This window comes from Orycteropus afer, unplaced genomic scaffold (assembly GCF_000298275.1).
Source record: "Orycteropus afer afer isolate SDZICR_OR568_19922 unplaced genomic scaffold, OryAfe1.0 scaffold00040, whole genome shotgun sequence".
NCBI lineage: Eukaryota > Metazoa > Chordata > Mammalia > Tubulidentata > Orycteropodidae > Orycteropus > Orycteropus afer.
In genome coordinates this window covers 11,792,258-11,811,985 of record NW_006921627.1, presented here as the reverse complement: position 1 = coordinate 11,811,985, position 19,728 = coordinate 11,792,258, and the positions used below count along the sequence as shown (strand labels likewise).

At 45.6% G+C, this 19,728-nt stretch overlaps 1 protein-coding gene across 1 annotated transcript; it reads left to right on the top strand.

Annotated features, from left to right (window-relative positions):
- Positions 1-18,247: 18,247 nt before the first annotated feature.
- On the top strand, positions 18,248-19,366 carry LPAR5 (lysophosphatidic acid receptor 5). Its single transcript, XM_007937199.1, is given in 1 exon segment — positions 18,248-19,366. A coding segment is annotated over 1 exon segment (1,119 nt).
- The last annotated feature ends 362 nt before the right edge of the window (positions 19,367-19,728 follow it).

Below are 19,728 nucleotides of genomic sequence, written 5' to 3'. Positions count from 1 at the left end.
TTACATAAAGCATTTATTTTCAGCCTGTGTGGATTGTGTTGGTTAAGATCCCTGTCTGCAGCCACCCTGCCCAATGGGAATCAGCCCCAACAGCATCCTGGGTTTATGGATACATCTTCAGGCAAGAGACTTTCATGGGAAGGGTATTCATGGAAGCAGCCATCTGTCACAAGAAGCAGAAGACCTAAGACATCAGGAATTATGATTGAAGAAGACCATGATTGGCATCTTGGGATAAAATGGGCCATGAAGGGTATGTGTGTCTGCATTTCTAAAACTTTAGGCCCCATGATCTCAGATGTGGGTGTAAGATTGTGCCTCCGTAGGATAAAGGCCAAAGTCTGACTGGGATTGTGTCTGGGGGGATCAACACCAAGGAAGTGTGGAAAACTTGTACTTAATCAGGAGGGGAGGAAACAGCTGCAGCTAAGCCAGGAAACTGTTGATTTGACATCCAGGAATCTGCCAGATTCTGTGAATGTTGAAATGATTGTGTCTTGACAACATACATTGAGGGGTAACTCCAGTGCTGGCCTTTAATAACTTAGGATCTCCCAAAGTGTGTTCTGGGGACACATACTTCGGGAAACTGTACAGTTGCTTCCCTTTCTAGAGGTTCACAGCATTTTTAAAAACTTGTTTATTATGAGAAAGTTTTAACATGCACAAAACTAGAATGGTCTAGTGCACCCCCATGTACCCTTCACCCAGGTCAAATTATCAACATATGGTCAATTTTTTAACAACATGTTACAGGCTACGAGAAACCCTAAAAAAAAGAGAAAGCTGTTAGTGTACCCCAGACTCATTTGATCATAGTGCACTTTTTCACCTATCACCTAATACTTATTTTTGTTTACTGAGCATCAACAACATGCCCAACCTTGTGCTTTGCTGGAGGATACAGGGAGAAGGGGCTATCCTTGGAGCTGCCTGCCCTCCCAGAGCTCCCAGTTCAGGAGAAATAAACGTAAGCAAAGAGGAGCAATCTAGCCTGGTAACTAGTGTGATGGGGAAGCTCATGTGCTCCACAGTGAGGGGGGCCCAGCAGACACCAGCAGGCAGAGGGGCCCTGGGCAGCGTGAGGTACAAGCCACAAGTAGCATACATTAAACCACATGCCAAACCCAAGAGAGGAAGGGAGACACCCAGAAGGAACCGGGTGAGACCAGCAAGAGGCTGGTTGGTTAGTCATCTGGCATGGAGGGTGTGCCAGCAAGGCTTAGCGGAAACTCCTTGGTGAGTGTCAGAGTGTGTGTGTGTGGTGTGAGTGATGGGTGCGGGAGCTGTTAGTCAGCAAGAGTTGGGGGCTGGGTTAAGTGTCATTACCTGCTGGGGTTTTTTTCTTCACTGGCCAGTCGTGAAGGCTTCTGAGGCCCCTGCTGCCTCCTCTGCTAGCACGGCCACCTCCTTTTGCTGCCCCCACTGCCTTTGTGGGATTGGGTGAATTGGAAGAGCTGGGAGGGATGTGCTGTGATCTGCTGAAGTGGGTGTGTCCTTACCCGCCCCAGGAGCAGGTCTTACCAGCTAAGCCCAGGCCAGAGCCAAGCGGGCAGTGGAAGCCAGCTTGGGACAGCGTTAGAGCCACAGGGAACACAGGTATGTGGATGTCACAGGTGGAGGTTGAATCTCACAGGGGGCACAAGGGCAGCATCTCTCCCTTAGAAATGGGATATAGGTTGGGATAGAGATGTGGGTATGTCATAGGCCCTGGAAAACCTTTTTGAGTTGAGTAGAAAACTAAAAAGGTGCTTCCTCTAGCAGACAGACCTTCTCAGTAGATGAAGCCAAAGTAGGCAGCCAGCATGCTTAACGTCCCTCTGGGTGTTCTCAGAAGCTGGAAGCCCCCTCTCTGGGGTCATCTTGGAATGGCTGTGCCCTCCCTATCACCCTCTAGGCCCCCAGTGCCATGTTGAATCCTGGGCTGCCCCAAGCCACTTAAGAGGGCTCTCTAGGGACTGCTCTAGCTTTCCACCCCTACTCATTTAAAACTTAACCCCCAAACCTCATCCCCCAGGGCCAGGCCCTCTGGTAGATGACAATTAGCTGTCTGGTTAAAGTCTGCTAATAAGTTCACTGGCACAGATATTCCTACTGTTATCCTTCCCAGCTAACCAAGGTGTATTTTAATGGAGTCTTCTGGAAACACTGCCTTAACCCAAAGGGTTCATCTATAGCAAGGGATTTGACTAGATGGTCTCTGATGTCCATATAGCTCTGACAGTCTGTGGTTCATGAGGGGGATGGAATTTCAGACACTATGCACAGGTAGGGGAATTATTTGGGGGCTAGTAGGAGCTTATGATACCTTTGTATCACAACAGTGAGGACAGCTGCCTACCTGTTACCCATGTTTATGGGGCCCTCTATGACAAGAGGGGAACCTCCATCAGACTCTATCACCAGAATTCCTCCTTTTGGGGTGAACTACAGTTGTAGCCCTAAGGGGATATGGAGGCATGGATCGAAGGGGAGATAGAAACTCACCTGGCCACTCAGACACTAGAGCCCAGCTCTGTCTGTCTCTATCTGATGCCTCCAGCTCTCCCCACCCTAAGCTTGGACCCCCATTTACACAGAAACCTTTTATGCCCAGACCCAAGGGGAAACAAACAGCAGATACAATAAGGGCTAAGTGAGTGGTGCAGCCTTAGTGCTGCCTCAATTCAGATTGAGATCAATGAGGTCAAAAGGCTCAGGGAGATATCAGTGAGTGGGCAGGTCTCCGGCCAGGACCAGCAGCAAGGGTAAGATTCCAGATGCATGCGGAACAGCAGAGAGCACAGGTGGAGATCTGATCCTGTCTGAATTACTTCTCTCGGTTGGAACTTTATTTCCTGTTTTTCTAGCTCTTAAAATCAGGGTAGAGGAAGATGTGCAGGTGAAGTGACACCCACACATGGGGGAGGGGTAACGGGAGTCAATTTTTGTACTGTAAGGTCACCTTTGCTTTCTGCTTTTTCCCAGAAAAATGTTGAGAGGGGTGAGGTCACAATACCCAGGGAGGGAGAAGACGCCTCTGAGGATGATGTTGGAAATGAGAAATGCAGGAAGAAAGACAGACGTAGGTTGGAAAGGGATGGGGAGAGGCCAGAGCAGGAGTTTTGGCTGGAGAGGGCAGGGCAGGCCTGAACCAGAGAGGACACCCCAGGGCAGAAGCATATCTAGGGTATGGCAGTTATGGCTCATGCCCTGGGCACCACTTGAGGTGGGATGCCAATGAGCAGTTTCTGTGGGCCATCTTGGTTTCCATTGCTAACTGTGAAAAACCACTCAGCAATTTAAAATTAATTGCCATGGGCACTATTTTCTGTAGATAAACCAGTGCCCCAGTGCCTGTGTAAAGAGGCTCCTCTCTGGAAGCATATGGCCCCTGGGGCAGGAGGAGGTCTTCTTACTCACTCTGGTGACTTCAAACTATCTCCACACCCCTCCACACCACAGGCCTTCCCATCTCTTCCCTTCCCCTCAGACCCAGACTAAACTGATGAGCAGGATTCATTTGTAACCCCCAAAGAAGCTCTGGGACACAGATTTCCACTGAGTTAAACTTCTTCTGGAGACTCAGCAGTTTGGATTCTTTTGTATATGTGAATACACAAATATTAAGGGCTCTTTAGACAGGTATGGAGCAAACAATGATTCGACACTCAACTATCAGCCAAAAGTTGGTGGTTGAAACCCACTAGAGGTGCTTCAGAAGACAGGCCTGGTGATCTGCCTCTGAAAGGTCACAGCCTCGAAAACCCTACGGAGCAGTTCTACTCTGCAAACACGGGCTCACCATGAGGTGGAACTGACTTGATGGGAGCTCTGGTAGCATAGTGCCTAAGGCACTTGACTGCTAACCAGAAGGCTGGTGGTTCAAACCCACCAGCCACTCCTCAGAAGGAAGATGGGGCAATCTACTTCTATAGTGATATAGTGATACTGCCTCGGAAACCCAAGGAGGGGTCGTTATGAGTCGGGTCCGACTTGACGGCACATAACAACAACTGTAATACAGCACAAACTAAAAGGGTATTTCTTGTGGGGAGGGAAGTGAGGTGTTGACTGGTTATGTGGCCTCCAGCATCAAGAATGAGGTTGAAGTGGAGCAGGGAGGATGAGACCTGAGAATCCTTTTCAAACTTCTGACCCTGGGCGATCCCGGTCAGAGAAAACAAAGGCTGTGAATTATGAAGAAGAGAACAAAGACATTTGGTGAATGTATGGAGAGAAGGTAGGGGGAATGGAGAGGATGAGGGACAGAAAGAAGTTGCATAAAGAAGGGGTATTTCTCTCTCCCATCCCCACCCTTCAAGTCCTGGTGGTACAGTGGTTAAAATGATCGACTGCTAACCAAAAGGTTGGCAATTCAAACCCACTAACCACTCTGGAAGATGTGGCAATGTGTTTCTGTAAAGGTTCACAGCCTTGAAAACCATGTAGGGCAGTTCTACTCTGTCCTTTGGGTTACTGTGAATCAAAATCAACTCCATGGCAGTGAGTTTGCCTTGGTTTGGGCCCTACCTGTCCTCCCTGCCCCCATCACTGTCCCAAATCACCTATTTCTCTCTCTTCAGCTCCTCCCTGCATCATTAGGTCAGTCACCAGAGGGTGGATATCAGGGGGAAGTTCTGTGCCAGACAGTGAGGGAATGATCAAGATACAGCTCTCTGCCCACTTTTATACATTTTTACTCTCACTTCCTGCCTGGAGCAGAAAATAGCCCTGCCCCTCTGGCTTATCTCAGTAGAATGCCCAACCCAGCTTAGAAGACAGGGAGGACATGAGGAACCTGGAACCCAGATGTGCACATGAGGCGCTGAAGCAGAGACACAGGATGGAGAAAAGTGAGTGGTTGCACACGCTCTCCGGTGCAGGCAGGTGAGGTGGAATGGCAGACCCTGGAGCCTCTGTGCACGTGGTGGTTTCTTTGCCCCTCAATACTTAGGGCTGCACACCTGGGTATGCACATCTGGGTATGTGATTATGGAGCTGCCCGATTCTATACGTCTCTCTACATAACGATATTGTCCTTAAGGCAGGGGCTGTGCCTTCTCTTCTGCCTTAGGCCCAGTTGTCTGCATCCGTGTGTATGCACATGGTTATGTATTACCAGGTATGTGTATACATTGATTTGTATGGATCTGTGTGTGTATGTGTGCACATGTCATAGTGCACATATACCTCTGCATGTCTGCGTGTGCATGTATGTACTTGTAGGGTTAAATTACCATATCAGTGTGTGTTGATGTTACTGAGCCTGTGTGGGCCTCTCTGTCCCCCTCCTCCCTGGTGAAACTAAACCCCAGTGTTGGTTCTTTCCTGGGCCAGCTGTTTTTCTTGCTTCCTACATCTCCCCTACAACCTGCACTCTTCCTCAAGGCAGAAGTGGGGGAGAAGGTCTCCCCCACATCTAGATCCCTCCTTCCATTTCCTGTTTGCCTCCTTTTTGGCTGCTTTCTCCATCTTTGCCATCTGGCCTGGCACTGTGCCCACTTAGCTCCACAGTCAGGAGCCCTGGAATTCAGGAAAGCAGGATGGGGCAGGGCCCAGGGTAGGGGTCTGGCAGCTTTCAGCGTTCAGCTTGGGCTGTCCTGTAAGACTGTGGGGAAGGGTCGCTCTCTGACACATAGGCTCCATTATAAAGAAACCTGTAGACTTCTTCCCTCGCAATGTGAGCATTCCCATTTGCTTTACTACAGGAGACCTGACTTTAAGTAGCAGTTCTTCCAATATGTTTTGGTCTGTTTAATGTTGTAACCTTTCTGACAGAAATTCTTGGAATTTTGGGAAAATAATCACTCATTTAGTGTCTAGTGTGTGCTTCCTAAGTGTTGTTAGGAGCTTCCGGTTCTCCAAGTAGCAGTTAAGTGTGATAAAGTGTTGCTGAAACTATAATGTAAACTGCTATTGAAATTTTAATGCAAGCCATTTTCCAAAAATGCTTTTAAGGGACTTGTCTTTTACTAAGTGAGTTATACAAGATCACTTGGGGTATGACAAGAAGTGGTTAGGCGATGGAATTGTTACAGGAGCCATTGTAACAGGATTATAGGGTAAGAATGGGTAGGAAGGGGGTGGTTTTCTGCTGGCAGTCAATGAGGTCTGCTAAGTACAAATCTATCTTGGAAGAACAACCGGAATGCTTCTTAGAAGGGGGATGATGAGACTTCCTCTTTGGACGTGTTATCAGGAGGGACCAGTCCCTGGAGAAGGACATCGCGCTTTATAAAGTAGAGGGTCAGTGAAAAAGGGGAAGACCCTCAATGAGATGGATTGATGGATCGACACAGTGGCTGCAACAATGGGCTCAAACATAGCAAGGATTGTGAGGATGGCAAAGGACCGGGCTGTGTTTCATTCTGTTGTACATTGGGTCGCTGTGAGTCAGAATTGACTCCATGGCACCTAACAACAACACAAGTACAGAGATTGTTGGCAGGGTGTGTGGAAGAGATTTGGAAGAAAAACAGTAGAAAATATGGTCCCCACAGAATCTAACCATCTGGTTGTTGTTGTTATGTACCATCGAGTTGGACCCAACCCATAGCAACCCCTCCTTGGGTTTCCAAGACAGTATCACTATGGAAGTAGATTACCCAGCCTTCCTTCTGAGGAGTGGCTGGTGGGTTTGAACCTCCAGCCTTCTGGTTAGCAGTCAAGTGTGCCTTAGGCACTATGTTACCAGAGCTCCTCACCATCTGGTTAGGTAAATGGAACAAATACACATAAAACAACCTGAGGGGTTCAAAGCAGCGAACAAAATGCTTAAGTACTTAAGAAGAAATTGTTAAGGGGGGACATACTTGTGTGTGTGTGTGTGTGTGTGTGTGAAAGAGAGATGAGTTTGTGTTACCAGTGCTTGAAGTAGAAGAAAAAGGAAGTGGGTCTTCTAAATACATATATTTCAATTTGACAAAAAAGGAAGTATAATAATCTATCTATGGGCACAGGTTTCACCTAAGCAGCTGAGAAAAGGCCAGGTGCTCTGTCCAGTACCCATCCACATATTCAACCATTCACCCCTTTATTGGAAAGCAACAGCTTAGACTTTGGAGCCAGGTGGCTCTAGGTTTGAATCCTAACTTCACTCCTCATTAACTTCTTGAGCTTCTGTTTCTTTTTCTGTAAAAGTGAAAATAAACACCTACCTCTGCCTCGGAAGCCCAAGGAAGGGTCACTTGAGTCGGGGCCGACTCGACGGCAAAACAACAACAACAACAACAACAACAACTAAGGACTATTGGAAGGAGTAGAGATTGGTACAGAGAATACCCTGGGATATGGTGAGTGATCAGTAAACACGAGCTATTATTTTTCACTCAACATTTACTGAGGTAGATAACTGGAGGTACAAAGCTGAATCAGCCACAGTCCACAGCCCCTCCCTCAAGGTCACAGTCTAGTGGGAGGGGCAGACTAAGAACAGCTAATTACAGTACATATGGTAATAGCTACGATAACCTTCTACACAAAGTACCCCGGAAGCACAAGTAAGGGGAGGACATCTGACTTGTGGAGGAGGAAAGGCTTCACAGAGTCTATAAGAAATGGCTGGCTTCATTTGTCAGTTGGAGAATGGGAGGAAGGGCATTCCAAGTTGAAGACACGGCACTTGAAAAGGCAGAGTCTTGAAAACAATAAGGTACATCCAAAATTATTATTAGTTAAGTATGACTGGAGCAAATGAATGAAGGTGAGGTGAGGTGTACCTGGAAATGAGCTTGGTTTTATTTGGTTTTCAGCAAGCAACGTAAAAGTGGTGTGGTGGGGGCATCTGATCTCCTCTAACTTCACAAGGGGGAAGGAGAATCAAGATCTACAGCCAAAGGCTGATTCTTATGAGGCATAGGTCAAACATACCTCTTCTTCTCCAACATTTTTACCAATTCTGACCCCAGCCACCCATCCCTCCCACATGGGGCAGCTTACACAATAAGCAGTTTACTTACTAATCTGTAATGAACAATTTCACAGCATCTTTGATGTGGTGAAAAACATTTGAAAATTTCATTATAGATTAGTAAGTAAGCACAAGTAAACCTGTGCTTACCTTTCCTGCTGGGTACTCTGTCCCTGCCAGGGACTGTAAATTTGAAAAGAGGCTTTGATTCTGTAGGAAGATGTTATGGGGTTTGGAGAGAAACAGATGCTAGCGATAACCTAGAAAAAGAATCTTTGATGTGGTGAAAAAATGTGAAATTGTTCACTACAGATTAGTAATTAAGCACAAGTAAGCCTGTGCTTATCTTACTTATTGGGTAATCTGACACTGCCCCCACAGTTTACCAGGCCTTTTTCCTGACGCACCTCTGGATGGATTCAAATCTTTAACCTTTTGGTTAGCAGTTGAGTGTGTTAACTGAGCCATTTCAAACTCAAACCAAACTCACTGCCATCGAGTCGATTCTGACTCAATGACCCCTGTTGGGTTTCCGAGGCTGTAAACCTTTATAGAAGAAGCAGGCTGCCTCATCTTTCTTCCATGGAACAGCTGGTGGATTTGAACCATTGACTTTTTGGTTAGCAGCCAAATGCCTTAACCACTCCACCAACTGAGCCACCTAGGGACTCCTTATTTATTCATACCATGCCACATTCTTATTAGATTAACTTAACAAGACTGTGATTTGCTTCAACAGTAAATAATGCATTTTAACAACAATCATTAATACCTCTTTCACAACTTTCAAACTTACTAGTGATTGCTCTGAATCCTAACTTAATCTAGCAATAAATAATTTTCATCTATTGATACATTTTATTTGCATCATAAATACCAATTGTGCTTACAGTAGGTCAGGTAGAGTAGAACTGCTCTATAGGGTTTTCTTAGCAATAATCTTTATGAAAGTAGATTGCCAGAGATGCCTGCTGTGCTGCTGGTTGGCTTCGAACTGCCAATCTGTTGGTAAGTTAGTAGCCAAATGCAAATCATTTGCATCACCTAGGATTCAAATCAAGACTATCTGACTCCATACATAATCTAAGCCACTGTGCTATGCTGCCTTTCAAAAAAAAAAAAAAAAATTGGGGGTGTAGGGAAAGCTCTAGTTCATTGGAAATTACAGTTCTAATACATTTTTTTCTTTTTAGGTTTATTACGTACTTGAAATATATTTCTGTTGTTTTGGTCAATTATACTAATGATATGGAGAGAGAGAGAATAAATGGGACAAAACGTTATTAACTGAGTGTTAGGTAAAGAATATATCCCACTGCCATCAAGCCTACTCTGACTCATAGTGACGCCCATAAGGTTTCCAAGGCTGTAAATCTTTATAGAAGTAGATTGCCATATCTTGCTCCTGGTGGATTTGAACAGCCTACCATTATGGTTAGCAGACCAATGCCTTAACAAGAGCTCTTTAAAGAATATATAGGAAGTCCTTAGGAGCTCTGGTGGCATAGTGCCTAAGGCATTTGACTGCAAACCAGAAGGTTGGTGGTTCAAACCTACCAGCCACTCTAGGATCAGGAACAATACAGTTCTTTAGTCAGGGCAGTTTCTCAAATGTGCCCACAGGCAGGCCTTTCTGGCCTTCAGCTGCTCGACTCCTTGGGCCCTTTGGGCCGGCCCAGACTTTATCTGTTTAGGCAAGAGCTATTTAGCTCTACCAATATGTTTCCAGAGATACCTTACTCCACCAGCAAGCCTCCTGCCTGAAGGCATTCAATTTACTCACCCTGGGAAGTCCACCACACCATATCCTACTGGTCTTCAGGTTCTGCTGCCACTGTTTCTCTGCCACTGTGTCATGCTGTCTCTGATGTCATGGTGTGCTCTCTCTGTTTCTTGGGTCTAGGAGGTTCTCAGCATAGTGATCCTGGGTTAAAAAGACATATTCTACTCCTAGCTTTTCTTTCTTGGTGGTAGTAAGGTTCCCCCTTTCTGCCTCTGGAAAGGGTCATTTTATGCATAGATGGCAGAACTGACCAATCCCCTCATTAGGTTCCATACACCTTATTTGCATGGTACCACCCCCACAAGGGTGTCATGCACCTTATTGAACTATTAGCAAACTGTCCAATTCCCTTGGTGGGCCACAAGCACCTTATTTATATACTCTCACCCAATCATTTGGTGGGAGTTACAAGATAAGGCTCACAAGATAAGGCTAATAAGAATGATCCATTGCACCACAGGCATGTTAAAATCCTGTTTAGTACTACTGTCATTAAAATTGTTATTCACCAGAGCCTCTTCTCCAGGGGATATGTTTCTTTACAACCTATAACCACTCCACCTCTTACAAGTATCAAACTGCTGGTGGTGGTGGCTGGAGGGAGGACAACCCGCAAGAAAAATCTGTTTGAGTCAGGTTTACAACTGAGTGCCATGTAAGAATTTAGCAATTCCTTTGGAAAAGAATAGGAGATAGGCGCTCTGATGGCACTGTGGTTAAAGGATCTGGCTGCTAACCCAAAGGCAGTGGTTCAAATCCACCAGCCACTCCATGGGAGAAAAATGAGGCAGCCTGCTTCTGTAAAGTAATTAAGCCTTGAAAACCCTATGGGATAGTTCCACTCTATTCTATAGAGTCACTATGAGTCTGAATTGAGTCAATGGCAGTGGGTTTGGTCTTTTTTGGTGTTGAAAACAGCAGCCCTGGTGGCACAGTGGTTAAAGCACTTGGCTGATAACCCAAAGATCAGCAGCTCAAACTCACCAGCTACTCCATGGGAAAAAGTTGTGGCAGTCTGCTTCCTGAAAGATTTATAGTCTTTGGAACCCTATGGGGCAGGTCTACTCTGTCCTATAGGATTGCTGAGTCAGAATCAACTTAATTGCAATAGGTTTGGGTTTTTGAAAGGAATAAGTTCAATGTCTTAGAAGAGTTATTCAGTATCTCAGACAACTTATCTGTCTAAGATGGTATCTAGGGTTGTGGTGGTAGAGGGGTAGCTTCTCTGGCCTATGGCTTTGAGGTAGGTAGGACCTTCAGACTATTTCTGGCTCCTCTGCCTCTTAGCAGTATCCTCTATCTACTAGCTTTTGCCTGAGGATTGCTGCTTTATTCTGCTCTCAAACTGTCTCTCAGCAGCCTGGTCAGCACCCATGGTACTTCCTTACTTCCTTACCACACTCTGGGCTTAGGATCTCCTCTGAAATCTGCATTTGGGGAGTCCTCATTAAGACCTCCCTACCAAACCACTGTCTCCCCTTTATCACAGAAACCACATTTGGGAAGCTCCTTAGTGCAGGGGGGCACCTGGAAGAGCTCAACTCACAGGTCCTTCTCCTGCCTGTGAAGACTGTACTACCAAGTTTACACTGATGTGGTTCTCCCCAAGGCTGGTGTGCAGCCAAATTGTGAGAGCTCCCTTGTATTATTACTTCCATTTGACAGATGAAGAAATAGGGTGAAAGAGGTCAAACAAGCTGAACCCAGGTTGTTCTGACCCCCAAGCCCAAACAGGAGCAATGGTGGATGGGTGACAAGTGTACAAATGACTCTGAACTTTATTCCTTAGATAATGACAAGCCAGCACAGTATCTGGTCCAGGGGAGGTGCTCTAAATACTTCTTATCACCTGACATACTACCTATTTACTTGTACTTCCTTATTATCGAGCTCCCTCCAATAGGATATAAACTTGGTGGGGGCAAGGCCTTTGTTTTGTTCACTACTGTGAGCGTGCTAAGGAGCTCTAGTGACACAGTGGATAAGACATTTGGCTGCTAACCAGAAGGTCCATGGTTCAAACCCACAAGCTGCTCTGAGGGAGCAAGATGAGGCAATCTACTTCCCTAAAGATGTTTACAGTCTTGGAAACTTTATGGGGATTGTTATGAGTCAGAATTGATTCAGTGGCAGTGGGTTTGGTTTTAGTGGGTTGGTGAACATGCTTGGTACCTTTTTTTTTTTCCTATGCATTCCTGCCCTCTGCGCTATCTCCCTGTGCAAATACTGTCCTTCTTTTCATGATTGATCATCCTGTGGAGTGTATCTACCTGATGTAAATATTCACTCTATATTCCTGTCTATGGTTTGGCTTGAAGCCACGGGAGTGAGTTCATTTCCAAACCTGAAGGGTAACTAGGGGCCATAGCCTCAGGGGTCTCAACAGACCAGTAAAACTGGTCTTTTTTATGATTCTGAGTTTTGTTCCACATTGTTCTTTCACTCTATCCAGGAGCTCTTGCACTGATCCTTTCTGAGTGGTTGACAGTGGTAGCTATCTACCACTATCTAGTTTTTCTGGTCTCATGGTCATTATAGGCTGAGGTTCACATGGTCCACTAGTCCCTTGGACTAATTCTTTACATGTGTCTTTGGTGTTATTTATTCTTCCTTACTCTGGATGAGGAGAGCCCCATTGTTGCATCTAGATAGCCACTTGCAAGCTTTTAAGACTCTAGTTGCTACTTACCAAAGTAGGATGTGGAACAATGTTTTTGTGTAGTATGTTATGCCAATTGAGCTTGATGTTCCCTGTGACCATGGTCCTGAGCCCACAGATCCAATTACTCACTCCCTCAGGGTGCTTGGCTGTGGCTAAGAAGTTATCCTATCTTTGTTCTTTGTTAGCTTTATTATATATTTGGACAGTCTTACAGCACATACAAATATGTACGTAGAAATATTATCTACCAACCTGATATATGGTCATGGGTATATTCCCTTTTGCCTAGACATACCTGATCATTCAGCCTGTCTATCCATCTGTCTACCCATAGATTAATGTTTATCACTGATAATGCAGAGCTCTGGTAGCATAGTGCCTAAGGCACTTGACTGCTAACCAGAAGGCTGGAGGTTCAAACCCACCCGCCACTCCTCGGAAGGAAAGTTGGGCAGTCCTACTTCTGTAGTGATACTGCCTCGGAAACCCAAGAAGGGGTCGCTATGAGTCAGGGCCAACTCGATGGCAAATAACAACAACAACAACATATGTAAAAGGGTTTATCTTTGTTGTCTGTAACTCTTGTGCACTTCTCTGTGTCTTCCTTTTTCTTAGTGTTATTTTGTTGATCACTCGCTTTTGGTATATTGCCTTTCCCTTCACCCAAATCGACGCTTCTCTCTATCTATCAAGCAGTACCCCCCACCCACCCACCCCTAGTAACCAACAAAGAATGTTTCCTTCCATATATAAACCTCCTTGACTTCTTACAATATTGAACTAATACAATATTTGTCCTTTTGTGATTGACTTATCTCATTCAGCATAATGTCTTCCAAGTTTATCCATGTTGTGTGGTGTTTTGCAGATTCCACATTATTCTTTAGTGTTGCACGGTATTCCATTGTGTGTCTGTACCATAATTTGGTTATCCAGTCTTCTGGGCACTTAGGTTGTTTCCATCTCTTTGCTATTGTGAACAGTGCTGCAGTGAACATGGGTGTGCATATATCTGTTTGTGTCCTGGCTCTCACTTCTTTAGGATATATATCTAGTAACGAGATTGCTGGATCAAATGGTATTTCTAATTCCAACTTTTTAAGGAATCACCATACTGATTTCCACAGTGGTTGTATCATCTTATAGACCCATCAGCAGTGTATGAGAGTCCCAATCTCTCCTCATTCTTGCCAGCATTTGCTATTTTCTGTCTTGTTGAACTTCTCTATTAGTGTTGGGCTGAGATGGTATCTCATTGTTTTGATTTGCATTCCTCTAATGGCTAAGGATTGTGAAGATTTCTTCATTTGTTGGCTGCCTGAATATCTTCTTTGGTGAAGTGTCTATTCATGTCTTCTGCCCATTTTTTAATTGGATTGTTTGTCTTTTTGATGTTGAGGAGTTGGAGTTTTCTATAAATTTTAGAGATAAGTCCCTTGTCAGAAATGTTGTTGCCAAATATTTTTTCCCAATCTGTAGATTCTCTTTTTGCTCTTTTGGAGAAGTCTTTGGAAACACATAAAAATTTAATTTTTAGACAGTCCCAATCATCTAGTTTAGCTTCTGCTCTTTGTACATTTTGGGTTATGGTTGATAGTCTATTTATGCCATAAACTAGAGCTCCTAAGCCCTGGTATTTTCAGTAGCCTCTTTTGTATGTGAGAACTGGACAATGAATAAGGAATACTGAAGAAGAGTTGATGCTTTTGAATTGTGGTATTGGTGCAGAATACTGAGAGTAACATAGACTGCTAAAAGAACTAACAAATCTGTCCTGGAAGAAGTGCAGCCAGAATGCTCCTTGGAAGCGAGAATAGCCAGACTTCGTCTTACCTACTTTGGTCATGTTGTCAGAAGGGACCATTCTCTGGAGAAGGATATCATGCTTGGTAAAGTGGAGGGTCAGCAACAAAGGAGAAGACCCTCAACAAGACGGATTGACACAGTGGCTGCAACTATGGGCTCAGGTACAGCAGAGATCATGAGCTTGGCACAGGACTGAGCAGTGTTTTGTTCTGTTGTATATAGGGTCACTATGAGTTGGAGATGATTCAACAGCACCTAACAACAACAAAAACAACAAGCTTCCCCCTATTTTTTCCTTGATGAACTTTATAGCTTTAGATTTCACATTTAAGTCTTTGATCCATCTGGAGTTAGTTTTGGTGTATAGTGTGAGATGTGGATCTTGTTTCATTTATCTGTAAACAGATAACCAATTTTGCCAGCACCGTTTATTAAAGAGTCTATCTCTTTCTCATTTAATGGATTTTGGCCCTCTGTCAAAGATCAGCTGACCATAGGTCGATGTATCTATTTCCGGGTTTTCAATTCTGTTCCACTGGTCTGTGTGTCTGTCATTGTACCAATACCAGGCTGTTTTGACTAGTGTAGCTATGTGGTAGGTTTTGAGATCCAAGAGTGTGAGACTTCCTACTTTGTTCTTCTTCAGTAGTGCCTTATTCAAGATCTCTTTCCTTTCCATATATTCTGGTTATCTAGTGCTGCTCTGACAAAATACCACCGATGGGATGGCTTGAAGAAACAGGAGTTTATTCTCTTACAATTTGGAGGCTTTAAGTCTGAGTTCAAAATGCCAGGCTCTAGGGGCTGGGTGAGAGCTCCTCAACCTTGGGCTTCAGCTCTGCCTCCTGCTCCTGGTCCACTGAAGCTGGAGGATTTTCTTCACTCAGCTGCTGGATGCTGAGGCTGAGAAGCCCAAGGTTGACAAGTAAAAAGGCACAGTCCCAATGTTACCAAACCACACGGCAGGCCATTAATTCAAGTCCATTGAAAGTCCTCAGGTATGGTAGGCTGCTGAACAATGATATAGCTGTATGTAGGGTTCAAGTGTTCCATAAGCTAGTGACCATTCCCAAAGCTCTTTCTTGTATATGGGAAGCAAACCACATACCCAAAGCAGCTACTCAGCTGCTCCAAAGAGTCCACCATGGAGTTAATTACCAATCTCACCATGGGGAATAACTACATTCAGCTGCCCAGCCACTCAACCAAGCCCAGCCAAGTTGACACACAAACTTAACTATCACACCATATAAAATAAAGTGATTGATTTTTCCATATCTTTCAAGAAAGTTGATGGTATCTAGATCAGGATTGCATTGAATGTATAGATCACTTTGGGTAGTACTGACATTTTCACAATGCTCAATCTTCCTATTCATGAGCATGGTATGTTCTTCCATTTGTGTAGATCTCTTATGGTTTCTTGAAGTAGTGTTTTGTAGTTTTCTTTGTATAGGTTTTTTGTGTCCCTGGTAAGTTTTTTTTTTTTTTTTTTTGGTAGCTATTGTAAATGTGGAGCTCTGGTAGCATAGTGGCTAAGACACTTGCCTGCTAACCAGATGGCTGGAGGTTCAAACCCACCAGCCACTCCTCGGAAGGAAGGTTGGGCAATCCTACTTCCATAGAGATACTGCCTCGGAAACCCAAGGCGGGGTCGCTATGAGTCGGGTTTGACTCGGCACATAACAACAACAACAACATTGTAAATGTATTGTTAAGGAGCTCTGGTGGTACAGTGCCTAAGGCATTTGATTGCTAATCAGAACATTGGTGGTTTAAACCCACCAGCTGCTCCATGGAAGGAAGATGGGGCAATCTACTTCCATAAAGATTTTCCACCTTGGAAACCCAATGGTGGTTGCTATGAGTCGGAAACAACTGGATGGCAATGAGGTGGTTTTTTTTTTTTTTTTTTTAATTGTAAATGGTATTGATTTCCTTATTTCCTTTCCAGCAATCTCTTTGCTGGTGCAGAGGAATCCAACTGATTTTTATATGTTGATCTTGTACCCTGCCACTATGCTAAATCTCTCAATTAGTTCCAGTAACCTTTTTCCTGAGTCTCTTGGGTTTTCTATGTATGGGATCATATCATCTGAAAATAGGGATAGTTTTACTTCTTCCTTACCAATCTGTATGCCTTTTATTTCCCTTTCTTGCCTTATTACCCTGACTAGGACTTCCAATACAATGTTGAATAGAAGTGGTGATAGAGGACATCCTTGTCTGGTTCCCATTTGCAAGGGGAATGCTTTCAGTCTTTCTCCATTGAGAATAATGTTGGCTGTTGGTTTTGTATATATGCCCTTTATTATGTTGAGGAATGTCCCTTCTATTCCTATTTTTCTGAGAGTTTTTATTAGGAATGGGTGTTGGATTTCATCAAATGCTTTTTCTGCATCGATTGCTATGATCATGTGGTTCTTTTATATTACTTATGTGATGGATTACGTTGATTGTTTTTCTGATGTTCAACCATCCTTGCATACCTGGTATGAACCCCACTTGGTCATGATGTACTGTATTTTTGATTCATTGTTGGAGTCTATTGGCTAGAATTTTGTTGAAGATTTTTGCATCTATATTCATGAGGGATGTTGGTCTATAGTTTTCCTTTTCAGCAGTCTTTGACTGGTTTTGGTATCAAGATTATGCTTGCCTCATAAAGTGAATTTGGGAGGATTCTATCCTTCTCAATGTTCTGGAAGAGTGTGAGTAGGATTGGTGTCAGTTCTTGAAACATTTCGTAGAATTCTCCAGTGAAGCTATCTGGGTCAGGACTTTTATTTGTTGGTTGCCTGGTACCTTTTAAAGGCTCAGTAAGCATTTGTGGAAGAAAGGAAGGAAGGGAGAGATATTAGATAATAGCAACCTAAGAGCTTTACATGTTGTTGTTGTTGTTGTTGTTTGCCATTGAGTTGGACCCAACTCATAGCGACCCCTCCTTGGGTTTCCGAAGCAGTTATCACTACAGAAGTAGATTGCCCAACCTTCCTTCTGAGGAGTGGCTGGTGGGTTTGAACTTCCAGCCTTCTGGTTAGCAGTCAAGGCCTTAACCGCTATGCTACCAGAGCTCCTAGTGCTTTACGTAGATCATTTCATTAACCTCCTAATAAACTCATGAAAAGGAGCTCTGGTGGTGCAGCGGGTAAGGCATTTGGCTGCTAACCAGAAGGTCAGCAGTTTGAACCCACCAGCCATTCCAAGGAGAAAGATGAGGCAATCTTCTTCCATAAGGATTTACAGTCTTGGGAACCCAATGGGGCAATTCTATCTGTCCTACAGGATCATAATGAGTCACAATCAACTTGATGACAATGGGTTGTGTTTTTTTTTTTTGGGGGGGGTAGTTAACCTCATGAAATAGAAACTACTAAACCTTTTGTCTAGTTAAGGAAAATGAGGCTCAGAGAAATTAAGTAAATTTCCTGATGTCACACACAGCTAGGCAAGTTGGCAAAGCCAGGTTTAAACCCAGGCACTCTGACTCCAGGAAAAAAAAAAAAACAAACCCACTGCCATCCAGTCCATTTTGACTCATAGTCGAACCCCATTGGGTTTCCAGGGGGTAAATTATTACGGCAGTAGATTGCCCAGTCTTGCTTCTGCTGAGTGGCTGGTGTGCTTGAACCCACAACCTTCCGGTTAGCAGGCACATGCCTTAAGCACTGTGCTACCAGAGCTCCCTGACTCTAGAAGCTGAGCGTTTAACACTGTGTTACATCCTTGCTGGAAAAGCTGTTCTGGCTGCAGCAGAGAAGGTGGGGAAAAGACTTAAGGTTGAGAAAAGGAGGGCAGCTAGTTTAGCTAAAGATTTATAACTGTGGCCCTATCTCCACATTACCCTGACTTTTGGCTCACCTTCCTATTCCAGGTTTCCACTAGGCTACTGATGAAGCTGTGATCAAAGGGATCCAACCACTGACTGCTAGCTCCCCTTGCTGCTCTCTGCCTATGCTGGCTTTGGGACCCTCTCTGTGCAGCCTCCAGGCCCCCACCCTGGGGGTGAACATGATGCCACAACCCTAGTGTGCCCTGCGATGACCCCTGCCTAGCTCCTTCTCCCACATAACCCCTGTCTAGCTCCTTCTCCCACTTAAGCAAAATGGTGGACAACGCCACAGCCAACACCAATACTACCAACGTCTCTGTTCTCCTGTGTCCAGACTACCGACCCACTCACCGCCTGCATACAGTGGCCTACAGCCTGGTGCTGGCTGCAGGGCTCCCCCTCAACGCGTTGGCCCTCTGGGTCTTCCTGCGTGCATTGCGCGTGCACTCTGTGGTCAGTGTGTACATGTGTAACCTGGCGGGCAGCGACCTGCTCTTCACCCTGTAGCTGCCTGTGCGCCTCTCTTACTACGTACTGCACCACTGGCCCTTCCCAGACCTTCTGTGCCAGATAGCGGGTGCCATCTTCCAGATGAACATGTACGGCAGCTGTATTTTCCTCGCACTCATCAACGTGGACCGCTACGCGGCCATCGTACACCCGCTGCGGTTGCGCCACCTGCGGCGGCCCCACGTGGCCCGGCGCATCTGCCTAGGCGTGTGGGCGCTCATCCTGGTGTTTGCGGTGCCCGCCGCCTACGTGCACACGCCCTCTCGCTGCAGATACCAGGATGGAGAGGCACGCCTTTGCTTCGAGAGTTTCAGCGTCGAGCTGTGGAAGGGCCGGCTGCTGCCGCTTGTGCTCCTGGCTGAGGCGTTGGGCTTCCTGCTTCCCTTGATGGCCATGGTCTATTCGTCGGTTCGGGTCTTCTGGACGCTGGCGCGACCCGAGGCCACACAGAGCCATCGGCGGCGGAAGACTGTGCGCCTTTTATTGGTCAACCTCGTCATCTTCCTGCTGTGCTTCGTGCCCTACAACTCCACGTTGGCTGTCTATGGGCTGCTTCGGGGCCAACTGGTGGTGGCGAGCGAGGCGGCCCGCTGCCGGTTGCGCCAGGTGCTGATGGTCATGGTACTGCTGGCTGGCGCCAACTGTGTACTGGATCCACTGGTGTACTACTTCAGCGCCGAGGGTTTTCGCAACACCCTGCGCGGCCTGGGCACTCTGCGCCGGACTAGGACTTTGGCTGCCACTGGAGCTCAGGAGACGCTGGCTGAACAGCCCGCTGAGCCCACCCACACCAACAGACCAGATGCCACCAGCCAGGCGCTGCTCAGGCCCTCCTACCCCCGGGCTCCCTTTACCCAGTGCCCCCAGGATTCAGCCCTCTGAATGCACGTGGTCATCATACCATCAACCTTTTCCTATCCCCTCAGCATCTTCCCGTGTCACAGGGTGCAGGGTGTGCACATGAAATGGTGTGGGCACCTGGACTTCTGGATGGCAATCCCAGCTCATAAATGCAGAAGGGAACAAAATATGGAATCAGTGGGCACAGAAAAGGAAGCATGCTGGTGGAAATTCTTTAAATTGGTGGTGATGGTGAGCACAGAGGTTCTCTTCCCCAGTGGTAGGAAGTGATGCAGTGAGCCTGCCCTTGTAGGGACACAAGATTGGATGAGATGCCTTTGGCATAGGAGCTGGTAGATGGAGGAGAAAATGAGTACCTTGGATTTAGACCCACCACAGGAGTC